The sequence below is a fragment of the Chaetodon auriga genome, chromosome 22 (assembly GCF_051107435.1).
Source record: "Chaetodon auriga isolate fChaAug3 chromosome 22, fChaAug3.hap1, whole genome shotgun sequence".
NCBI lineage: Eukaryota > Metazoa > Chordata > Actinopteri > Chaetodontiformes > Chaetodontidae > Chaetodon > Chaetodon auriga.
In genome coordinates this window covers 19420605-19431991 of record NC_135095.1, presented here as the reverse complement: position 1 = coordinate 19431991, position 11387 = coordinate 19420605, and the positions used below count along the sequence as shown (strand labels likewise).

The 11387-nt window shown below is 47.9% G+C and overlaps 1 protein-coding gene across 11 annotated transcripts in view; it reads left to right on the top strand.

The window, feature by feature from the left end:
- The first annotated feature begins 1526 nt into the window (after positions 1 to 1526).
- Positions 1527 to 11387, top strand: part of eps8a (EGFR pathway substrate 8a, signaling adaptor) — a 29236-nt gene continuing 19375 nt past the window's right edge. For 9 of the 11 annotated variants that reach the window (XR_013075841.1, XM_076722146.1, XM_076722141.1 and 6 more), the window contains exons 1-2: positions 5699 to 5807; positions 11186 to 11273. Coding sequence is in view for 10 of the 11 variants with exons in the window: in XM_076722146.1 (XP_076578261.1) it covers positions 11209 to 11273 (65 nt within the window). In the remaining variant the exon portion in view is untranslated. Of the gene's footprint in view, positions 1696 to 5698; positions 5808 to 8659; positions 8767 to 8800; positions 9776 to 11185; positions 11274 to 11387 lie in introns of those variants that run through there. The other 2 variants (XM_076722138.1, XM_076722137.1) reach the window with 2 other exon arrangements.

Sequence of the window (11387 nt, the reverse complement as noted above, 5' to 3'; positions counted from 1 at the left end):
GAAACTGATTTTACAATGTTTATTTTCAAAGGCACAAATGAAAAATGACTTTTCATTTTGATTCAGTGATTTTATTTTGATATTAGCAGCAACACTTTTCCACAGTGAAGAGCGTTAATTAAAAAGTAAATAAAGTTTAAAAAAATGTCAGTTCTGGTCACATGACAGCAGTTTGAGATGGGTACCTCGGTTTTATCATTTTGTTATATTTCAGGGATTTATAAGGTGAATAGAAATCATTTTCAAAGGCTGAGAAATACTTAACTAAAAGTAGCTACACAGTATAAAAATACTCCAAGTGAAAAGTACTGCATTCAGAGCCTGACTGAAGTGTTTTTTTTATGTATTTGTCCGATGTTAATATTACTGGTTCAGTATTACAACTATTCAGCGGCAGCACATCTGGAGATTCGTGGTTTTCACTGGACAGGAGGAATCTGAAAAGTAACTAGTAACTAAGCTGTCAGATAAATGTAGTAAGTAAAAGGTACAGTACTCGGTGTGTGTAGAAGTATAAAGTTGCACAAAATGGAAACAATTGATGTACAAACACCTGGAAGATGTACTGACATTGTGTTTGAGTAAATGTACTTAGTTACTTTCCACCTGTGACCAATCAGCAGCAGGGGGCGTGCTAACCTTCACAATGACTGTTTCAGAGCCGGGGACAGTTTATCCCTGAGTGCTGACTGGAAGGCGAGCCCCTCCTCCAGAGGTTGAAACTGCTCTGATTGGTTAGATTGAGTTTAAGACACAGAAACTGTTTTTACTTCAACGTTACACATTTTACTGTCAGAGTGAAATAAAACTGAATACAACAACCTGGTGGAGAGTAAAAGCAACACCTGACGAAGCAAAGAGGAAGCGAGTCCACTCCTTAAAGTACACGTTAGTGTGTAAACAGTACTGCAAAGTAACCAAGTACATTTAGTCAAGTACTGTACTTAAGTACAGTTTTGAGGTACAGTACTTTGAGTGTCTCACTTTTCTGATACTGTATACTTCTACTCCACTACAGCTCAGAGAGAAATAGTGTACTGAGTACTTCACTACATGTAATTGATAACTTTAGTCAGTAAGTTCAGATAAATATCAATAAGTGATCTCTGAGGATGAAGTTTCTGAACTTAGTTTTACTTTGACCAGCAGCCAGATTAAAGTCATCAACACATTAATGCATCAAGAAATGCAATACAATATGTATTATTCTGAAATTAGTCATTTTATACAATGAGTACTTATATTTTTGTACTTCAAGTACATGTTGATACTTCTGTATGTGTACCTAAGTAACATTTTAAATGCAGGACTTGGAACAGTGTTTCTATACTGTTGTATTACTACTTTTACTGAAGTAAAGGATCAGAGTACTTCTCCGTCACTGTGTAGAAGTACATTTTACTGCATGTACCTTGGGCAGAGAAGGGGCGTGTCCTCAGGCAGCTGACCTGCCTGTCAGTCCGCGCTGAGGGCACAGAGCTGCCAGGCTCCGCAGGCTGAGCGCTGCTGCTGCTTTTCCACAGAATTCAAAGTCAAGCGGAGTTTTCGGCCGCAGAAGAGCCTCCTCTGACCGACCAGGAGCTCAGCCTGCCGGACACGAGGAGTCCAGAGAGGACGGTGACGGCAGCGTGACCGCAGATCTGTGCCATGTTTTTCTAACGGACGCGGATGGTGTGATGAAGCCCGCAGCTGCAGGTAAGCCGTTTTCAATGATCCTCAGGCGGACTCCTCACCGTGCTGCCTCCGCCGCAGCTCCACCCGCACACCGACGGTCAGCCGGTTCATGAACTGGCGGTCATGTTACAGATATGCACTTTAACCGACGGGAATCCGTGAATTCATTGTGATTCCGTCAGCCTGCTCGTAGTAACGTTTAGCTTTAACAGAAAATATAAACGCAAACCGAAGCAACTTGATCTGCCCCTCTGCTCCGAGGAGGAAAGGTGGCCCGTCGCTCCGGTAAGCGGAGAACAGCCGCACCAGACATCATTGGAAAATTCACATTAAATGACACCGGAGACACTTCGAGGCAAATACAGACGAAAAAATCCGGTTTAATTCGGTGTCGGAATCACTCGTTTATTTCGGCATCCACCCTGCACACATAAATGTTGTATTCATTTAAATTCAACTTTTATCGCCACTTATTTATTTGTTATTTTTCGTGTCTTCTCTCAGAAAACGCCCGTTTCGTTGTGATAAACAGTGGAAAACAGGTTGAACCAGAACCAAACAGTTTATTTAAAATGAAATGTCTGAGAATGGGTCACATTTATTGCCAAATTAAAAACTGCTGCGGACAAACAGACGAGGTCCGAGCCGACATTCAGGCTGATAGTCGATGTAGTTTCACCTTAAATCGCCAGAATTCCGAGTGGAGTTTGGCGCAGTGTGGTGAGACGTGATGGTGACGGGGAGCTCCACGCTTCGTTCAGTTTGTCAGTGGAAGAAAAAGCTCCTTTCACCTGAATATTTACCTGGATGAAAGACACAAACGGCGCAGGTGTGTGAGGACCCCGCTGGCGGCTGTCTGTCCCCGGCTGTGTCCGCGGCCGCCCGCCGTGTTGGAACCGTTTGTTCGCTCGGCGAGTGTGGAGCTCGGTTACCGGGCTGATGTGTCGCTCCAGTCGGGGTTACCGGAAGGTTTCCCTTTATCTCTGCGTGTCGTTTTCATCCGCACGGCTCCTTCCTGTTACCTTTTCCTGGACCCGCTCAGCCTCACCGCCGCAGCCTCGTGCCGTTTGTTTTCCTTTAAGATGAACGCGTGAATGTGGAAGAAGAAAAGAGGAAAGGACGGTTTGTTCCAGAGAGACAGGTGGACACGGCCCGTGTCCTCTCGTGTCCTCCACAGGTGAACTGCTGTTAATGTTAATGTCCACACTGTAACAAGCTTCATCAAACACTCTGGAGTCAGAAAGTGAGTCAGGAGGTCAGCTGACCTTTGACCTCATGACGTCTCCATTCTGCTCTGCTCAGAAATGTCCAGGAGACATTTGAAGCCTGATTGATGACGTGTGTCTCGACTCATAGACCCCAACAACAACTGCAACCAGGAACTGAAGTGATGAAGTGAAGGTGTGATGATGGATGGCTGTCAGTCTTTTTAGAAACATGTTGAGTTTCCTGTGGCTGTCACAATAAAAGCCTCCCTCCGCTGATCCAGGCTCAGGTTATTTGTATGTGCTCATCTTTGATGTTAGCAGTGATGTTCGGGGGAATTTGGGGATTTTTCATCTTTATATGAAAATATCTTCAAAAGTCAAAACGTCTGAAATTTGATCCAAAGTCCTGAAAAGAAATGACGGCGAGAGACGGTCAGTCTTCATCTGTGGTCAGTCACATGACCTGCTCGCTGTTCTACTTGAAGGCTGCTAGCTCTCTGTTAGCTCGCTGTGAGCTGTTTTCTCTGGAGGTCAAAGGTCGTCAGGCTCTTAGAAAACGACGTTTGCTGATGCTGAACACTTGAGGACCTTTGAGCCGAGCGTTGTGTAATCTGAACTGTTTCAACCCATTTTAAGAGCTTCCTGCGTGGGTCAGATAGCGGCGGATTAAAGTCCGCAGCTGGTCCTGGATCTGTTTTCTGCTGGGACTGTGGTCTTCATGGGAAACGTCCCTCCAGCCGCTGTCCTCCTGAGGCCCGCAGACGCTATTTTGGGATGTTTCCCAGCTACTGTCTGCTGGACTGAACCGGGGAACATGAATAAGCTCATAACTAACAGGAAGTCAGCAGAAAGCTTCAGAACAAACACGTTCAGACGTTCATCAAACTGCTTCCTGTTTCTTTAAAACGGCAAAGTTTCTGTGAAACTTTCAGCCTCACGAGAACTTTTCATTCACGTCGCTTTTACTGAGCAGAAGATCGATTTCCAGCCTGAGCCCCCGGCCTGCTGTCGTACTGCTGCTGCTGCTACTACTACTACTACTACTACTACTACTACTACTACCACTACTACCACTACTACTACTACCACCACTACTACTACTACTACTACCACTACTACTCTGACAGAATAATAAAAGTAAAAGAATTGATTCTTTTTATGATTCCATGTGTTTTTGATTCATTGATCTGTAAAATAAAATAAGATAAAATAGTGAAAAAGTGATGTCACTGACTGTTACCGGGCGTCTCAGTGGAGCTGGTCCTGTTGTGTGTGTGTGTGTGTGGGTTTGGTTACCATGGCGACATGGTGATGTAACCGTACCTGCCAGGTGCGGCTGTGATGTGTTGGAGGAGCCCGTGTGGGATTCTGGGATTGAAACGGGAAACTGGAGCTGATCAGTTCTTCAGGAGATTGACAGGAGTCGAGTTTCAGGCCAGAGGAGAAGACGCTGACCTCAGATCAGCCGTGAGCGGCCGCTCCACAGACAGGCGGCACTTTGATCTGTGAGGGATCCATAACGTTTGATCGAGTCTCTGATCAGAACCACCCTCACCTGCGTGGAAGAAGAAAACCCTGCGGTAGCTCAGGTAGAAGATCATGTGACACAGAGGAAACACCTGGAAACGCTCACCTGGTCTGTGATCAGTGTTTGAGCTGCGAGGCCGTCAGAGGTTCACCGGCTTTAGAGTCGTCTTAATAAAGCCGAGCGAGCGTTAATCCTGTGTGTGTGTGTGTGTGTGTGTGTGTGTGTGTGTGTTCTTTAATCCCTCATCTGTTTCTGTCTTAAAGAAACACTGAACATAAAAGCTGCTGAGCTGAGCCGAAGCTCAGTGTCAATCAGATCTCAGGTCAGCTCTGCGTTCATGGCGCCGCTGTGATGTCACTGCCTCGTTCTCAGCAGTGGATTCGTTTGTGAGCTGTCGTCATGAAACCTCGCTGAGCTTCACCTTTAGTCGGCAAACATTCAGACGGGAGTTTCCGCAAACACTGATGATTCACCAGGAGACACTTCCTGCTTTGTGACACTGAGCCAATCAGCTGTTTACCTGTGGAACGTTCCACACAGGTGTTTCTGGAGCGTAAATGATGTGACTGATGCAGTTTGGTTAAATTCTGTCGAGTCGGTCTGATACACTGATCAGGTCAAAGGTCATCAGATCAGATCAGTGAGGATCCAGAACAGAAGACCAGGTCCAGAGTCCATCATGTTTGCTGATCAATAGCAGTGATTTGGTCCAATCAGCAGAGGCTCCTTCAGCCTGTTTCATCTGGATTATCACATGACTCACTTCAGCAGATTAACGGATGTTTGCTTCCCTCAGTTTTCTGAAACGATCAGTCATCACGTGTCATCAGTGTCCTTTATTGTTGTCCATCAGATGACGAGTGTGACATCATCAGATGATGAGTGTGACATCATCAGATGATGAGTGTGACATCATCAGCATAGAGTAGAAACTGGTTTTTGATGATGATGAAGATGTTCGGACGTTCATCCTCACGCCTTCATGCTGCTGCACCGTCAGTACAGACTGAACACTGGTCCTGGTCTCAGTAGGTGAACGGCGCTCACACAGGCCTCCACACACACACACACACACACACACACACACACACACGGTTTCCTGCAGTGAGTCCCGCCTTCGCGCCGTGTCGACCAGCTTTAAGTCATGTGGCTGTTTTCTCTGCTGTCTGCCACCTGTCAGCTGGTCTGTAAGCCCCGCCCCCGCCCCTCCCCCACCTGTCCACATTGAGTCATTAATTAGAGGCTTAAACTCGTCAACAACAAGCTGCTGCAGCAAATCCAGGTCCTGCAGAGATCTGGATCCTCTGTAATCTGCCACACATGAAGCCCAGAGGCTTTACCTGAGAGGCTGTGGAGGTTTCTTACTGCAGACTCTCACCTGTGGACGGTTCGTACAGGTAAGTTCTCTGTGGGTTCATGTGGGCTCTGTGGTCCGTGATTTGTTTTCCTGCTGCTCCAGTTTATCTCCATGGAGACATTTTGACATTGTCAACAGAACTCTTAGCTCCCGAACTGCGAACTGACAGTGAAGGTAACATGGCGACTCCATGGTGCAGCAGTGGTTAGCCTGGTTACAGGTACGAGGTGTTCTCTGAGAAGGCATGATTGGTCGATAAAGACGTGGTGTCAGTGGTGATGGACAACGGAGCCTCCGTAAAGACGTCCTGAGTCCTGTTTGACGTGATGACACGAAAGGAAAGATGGAGCAGCTCTGATTGGTTTCCAGGACTGCTGGAGTCGTAGTGTTGCATTGATGGTGATGTGAACACACCTCTGCCCCACCTGACCTCTGCCCCACCTGACCTCTGCCCCACCTGACCTCAGCGTTTCATGAAGTCACCGTCGGTCAGCGTTGGAGTATTTCTGCTGCCTCTTCGGAGGTAAAGTCCTCCCTCCTCAAGCCTCACGAAGACGACTCAGCACAGTGACGTGTGACAGCCAATGAAACCTTATTTCACCTGGTCGAGGACGAGGACGAGGACGAAGAAGGCAGTTTTTATGACTCTAAACCAAAAGTCTTTGCAGTGTTTCGTCTCATTGTCCAGAACATTAGAAACACTCTGAAACACCTTGACGTCACGTTGGCTTGACCCTGATGAGACTGAAGCTCCATCAGAGACAAACATCGCGTCTATTGTTTGTTTGAGGAAGTGAAGGAGATAAAACCAGAAAAATCAAAAAATCAATCCCATCAGCCTTTGGGCTCTTCAGGTCTGAGCTGCGCTGAGAAAGTGGGTCAGGATGGTCCTGAACCAGGCAGTGAGGACCCCCAGAGGAGGAGAGTCCAGTTATAGAACTGTGCAGCAGCCGTGGTGCAGTCTGCTGCACTGAAGAGCTTTTATTGTGAAACAGCCACAGGAAATGCAGTGTGTTTGTCGGGAGGCGACAGAGCTTTTATTGTTGAAGAAAACAAGACGTCGATCAGTTTTTAGTATGACAGAGATTCAACAGACCGTCCAGAGTCCTTCAGGTTTAGCTTAGCTTAGCATAACGACCTGATAAGGAGGGAAACTGCTAGCCTGTCTCTGTCCTCTCACCAGCAGCTCTGAAGCTGATGGACACGTCCATCTGGACTGTGAAGAGCTTTTCAGGAGAACCATGTTAGAACCTATCAGAGAATCTGATGTTTTATTTGTCACAGAACTGACTCTGAGCCGCTGGACTCTGGTTTTCAGCGTGAGATCAGGACATCTGGACATGTGAGACGAGTGTCAGAGCTGCAGGATTTAAGTCGATCCCAGAGTGTTGATGGATGTGGATTAAACAGATAAACACAAGAAGGAGTCAAACAATCGTAGAAGACAGACCTTAAAGACGCAGTCTGTGTCCAGTACAGGATGTGTTTAGCCTAGCTTAGCATGAGGACTGGAAGGACGGGGACACTGCTAATGGAGTGTCCCCAAGAGGGAAAAATGTCCACCCTCAGTAACTGAAATTCTGTCTCATTTTCATGTTAATGTTGGTCGCTAATGTGTTAGCTTGTCCTCTGAGATGGTACAGGATAGTGTCCTCTGTGTACAGTTTGGTGTCCTCTGCATACATGTCCTCTGCATACATGTCCTCTGCAGGCAGTAAGTAGGTTACAGAGATAAATGAGCTCCAGCTCCCTGCAGAGCTCTGTGGCCTCGATCCTGTCGGTCAATCAATGGTCGCAGCAGCAGAAGCTGCTCTCATTATCAGAGCTCACATGTTTCAGACGATCGTTAAATCTGAATCTGAGCAAAGTTTCCACCGTGTTCAGGCCGCACACACGCGTCTGACGTGGACACGTCGGAGCTAACGCTAACACGCTAGCTGTCCTGACGTTTATTTTGGGACTGAAGTGAAGACGGTCGCTGTGTGAGCTGTTCAGACCGAGTTAGACTCCTTTAAACCGACTGAAGGTTGTACTTTCGTCAGAAGGAGGATAAATTAATGAATGAGCACAGTGAAAAAACAGAAGAAGAAGCTCAACGATAAAAAACAGCATCAAAGTCTGGATGAGAAGACGACGAGTTTGAGCAAAGAACGGAAACAACTTTCACTTCGTGGAGAATTGTTGAAGGATAGAGGAAGAAAACGATGACGATGCTACTGAAGAGGAAGGGAGGGCTGTGTGTGTGTGTGTGTGTGTGTGTGTGTGTGTGTGTGTGTGTGTGTTGACCACATGGATAGAAATCTTCTTACCAATCCTCTTTACTGTCCTCTCTGGGACGTGTCAGACGCTGCTTTGTCTCAGACTGACGACGATGGTCAGGTTTCACTCCGGCGTGTCGTCTGTGCTCGTGGTTCTGTCAGCCCCCCCCCCCCCCCCATGTGTTTGGGTGGAGGTCTGTGACAGTAAACAGCACCTGAGGACAGGTGGATGGGAGGTGGATGGAGTGAGTCTCCAGACCGCCGTGTAAACAGTGAACAGTTGTTAAACTTCCTGGTTGGTGACTCATTAAACGTGTGTTTGAACATCAGTTAGACTTTAACAGGTTGATGAAACTGATCTGAAGTCAGCTCACACACCAGCTGTTTGTTGCCGTTCTGTTTGATTCGGTCTCATTAAGTGAACATGAAGGAACCGGGACGTATTTTCAGCTTGTGGACGTTTCCTGGGACCGTCCCGCGGCTCACAGCTGCTGCTCTTTGACTGGACGTCAGGGTTTCTTTTCAGCCGGACGTGTTTGACCTCGTTCAAAGCTCTGAGAGGCGTCACGAACTGACCAATGAGACGCTTCGCAGGTGACTTTGACACATGAAACAGCAGCAGAATAAAAGGTGCACAGAGAGACGGGCAGAGGGCCCAGAGCCGAGCCCTGAGGCGCTCCACGCGTCACATGACGCAGCCTTGAACCAGGTGAGGTCTGAGGGTTGTTCACCAGGTACCAGGTGCAGGTTCTAAGCAGAGCGTCACGGTTCGCAGGGACCTGATCCAGGTCTGGTTTCTGAGGATCAAACGTGTCAGCTCTGCTCCTGAACGGCGCCTGGCTGAGACCTGGTCCTCTTCGGTCCTCAGTGACCTGACGGAAACGGCTCGTCCTCCGCTGTGTTTGCTCTGCGTGATGTCATGGGTGAGCCGCGTCACATGACCTCTGCTTATCTGGTTAGATATTAAACGCCGCCTGACTAAGTCAACACGGGAAGAGTCCCAGCAGCCAGGCGCCGTGGCTGCGCTCAGATCAGCTGATGAAGCAGCTCTCTGCTCGCCGCAGATGGTGGAGGCCTGTGTTACCATGGAAACGCCTCACAGCCCGCCTCGGCGTGTCCGAGGCTGTCACGCACGCACGAACACACACACAGTCTGCGCCACAGCTGTTCAGTGTCGTCACGGCAACCGACATGTCAGCATCGTGTCCGAGTTGTGGAAGTAAAGTGACTTTGACCAGATAACATGGAGGACGGCGAGACAAAACGTCCTCACGCTCTCGTCAAACTGCAGCTGGAAACCAGAGAGAGAGGAAGAGGAAGAGGAAGCAGAGTGTTTGTAGGAGACAGGAGACATCAGTGGCTGCGTCCTCTGGACAGACACAAACCAGACACGGTCCGGCGCTCGGTGTGAACAGCTGATCCTGTTTGGACGCCGTTTATCTCTGAGGTGCTGACGTCTGCTCGTTAACGCTGTAATCACATTTGACCTTTGACCTCTGTGGTCCTTCACGAAGGGACGTGTCCCTGTGTGATGTCCTGAAGGTGAAGGCAGTGACCTCATCGCTGAGGGGCATGCTCAGTGTGTTCAGGACCTTTGAATGAGTGCGACTGGAGGACAAAAGGCTGCTGACGGCTGAGATAAGCGAGACGTCCAGCAGCTGGTGGACGGCTGATAACTCACCTGGAGACGTTTCATATCGTCAGAGGTCGGCTGGAGGAAACATGGACGCCACAGACGGTCTGACTGCAGGTGGAGTGTGACGATAAAGACAGAAGTGTCCGTCTGTCCTCTTCTCCGCATCTCATTTGTCTTTTTAAGCTTGTCTTCTGTCGATGGATGTCCACTTATTTGCGTCCATAAAAGCACAAACGTGTACTGTGACGTCCTCTGAGAGACTCTGTGGACCAGTTACAGTGATGTACTTGTATGAATGTGTAGTACATGCAGTACTTGTGTTTTCTGACCGGTATTCTGTGTCTTTGTGCAGTTTGTGTGTAGAGTTTTGTGTATTTTGTGTCTTTTGGTCACAGACTGTAAACTGAAGATGCTGAGTGTGTACTTAAACACGAGATACACACTGTACTGCAGTTGATTTCTGCCTGAAGTATTTTTAGGTTCGCTCTCTCCTCCCTGAGCGTGGCCTCGCAGGCTCTCCTCGTCTCCCAGAGGAGCCTCCTGCCTGTGGTTGTCATGGACACGGAGTCCAAAATGGAGTCCGAGTCCTGGCCGAATAAAACGCGAGTCGTGTTGAGTCGTGGGAAAAGTAATCACACGTGGCTGAACTGTACACACGGAGCAGAGAGCGAGCCTCGTCGGTCACCTGGGCGAGTCTTTTGTGTGCCGCTCTTTTCATTGAGGCTCGCTGCTGCTCCACAGGAAGCGTTCAACGATTGGTTAATGAGAGCGAGAGGAGGGGACGCTCTGTGCTGATGAGACGTCTGCAGGGTCCACACCGAGACACGTCATCACTGGTTCACTTAAAGGGGCCGCAGCTGCTGATTGGTCAGAACATCAGAGCTGATACGACTGTGTGTGTGGTGTTTTGGTTTGTTAGCCACATTAGCAGCAGGCTAATGACGTTAGCGTTTGTCCTCCGCCTGGTTCACACTGAAGATCTGATAAATGTGGTTCATCTCAGGATCAGATGAAAGAACTTATTGATCCTCTGTCTTTTCATGTAGCGCCACCATCAGGTCAACATTTGAACGTGTCCAGTACTTTATTTAAAGATCAAATACCTGCAGAACTAATGACAATAATTCCATCATCCTCAGCTTTGAGTGTACTGCTAATTAGCTAGCATGTTAGCATGCTAACACACTGCTGCTTCACTGTCAGAGTGGTTGATGAATATCTCAAAAACCAAAACTACTATTAAAGCAGCTTTACCAGCATAATGCTAATGTTAGCGTTAGCTAGTGCTCTCCTTCTGAACAGTTATAAAGCAGAAGTCCGCCATGATGACTCAGCAAAACGAAAAGATAAATGAAGCACTGATGCTAGCACACAGGACTGAACCGTGGTCAGATGGGTTATGGGACGTTTCCATGTGAATACTGTGCTTCCTTTGTGGTCTTCGTGCTGTCAAGGTCTTGAACGCGCTACTTTTGTCTGAATGTTTCTGACTAACACTGACGGCGTCTCTGTGCTTGGTTTCAGCTGACTGTCCACTGTGAAGCAGGATGAACGGATACGAAACTCCAGCTCTCGCCTCCGGCATCTTTGGCTCCTACGACTCACACATCAAGTCCGTATTTCATCCATCGTTAATATTAGCATGCTAACGTTAGCATGCAAACATACTGAAAGTTGCATGACAATAATTAACATGCTTATTTTCATTCCCTCCTGGTGTATCATG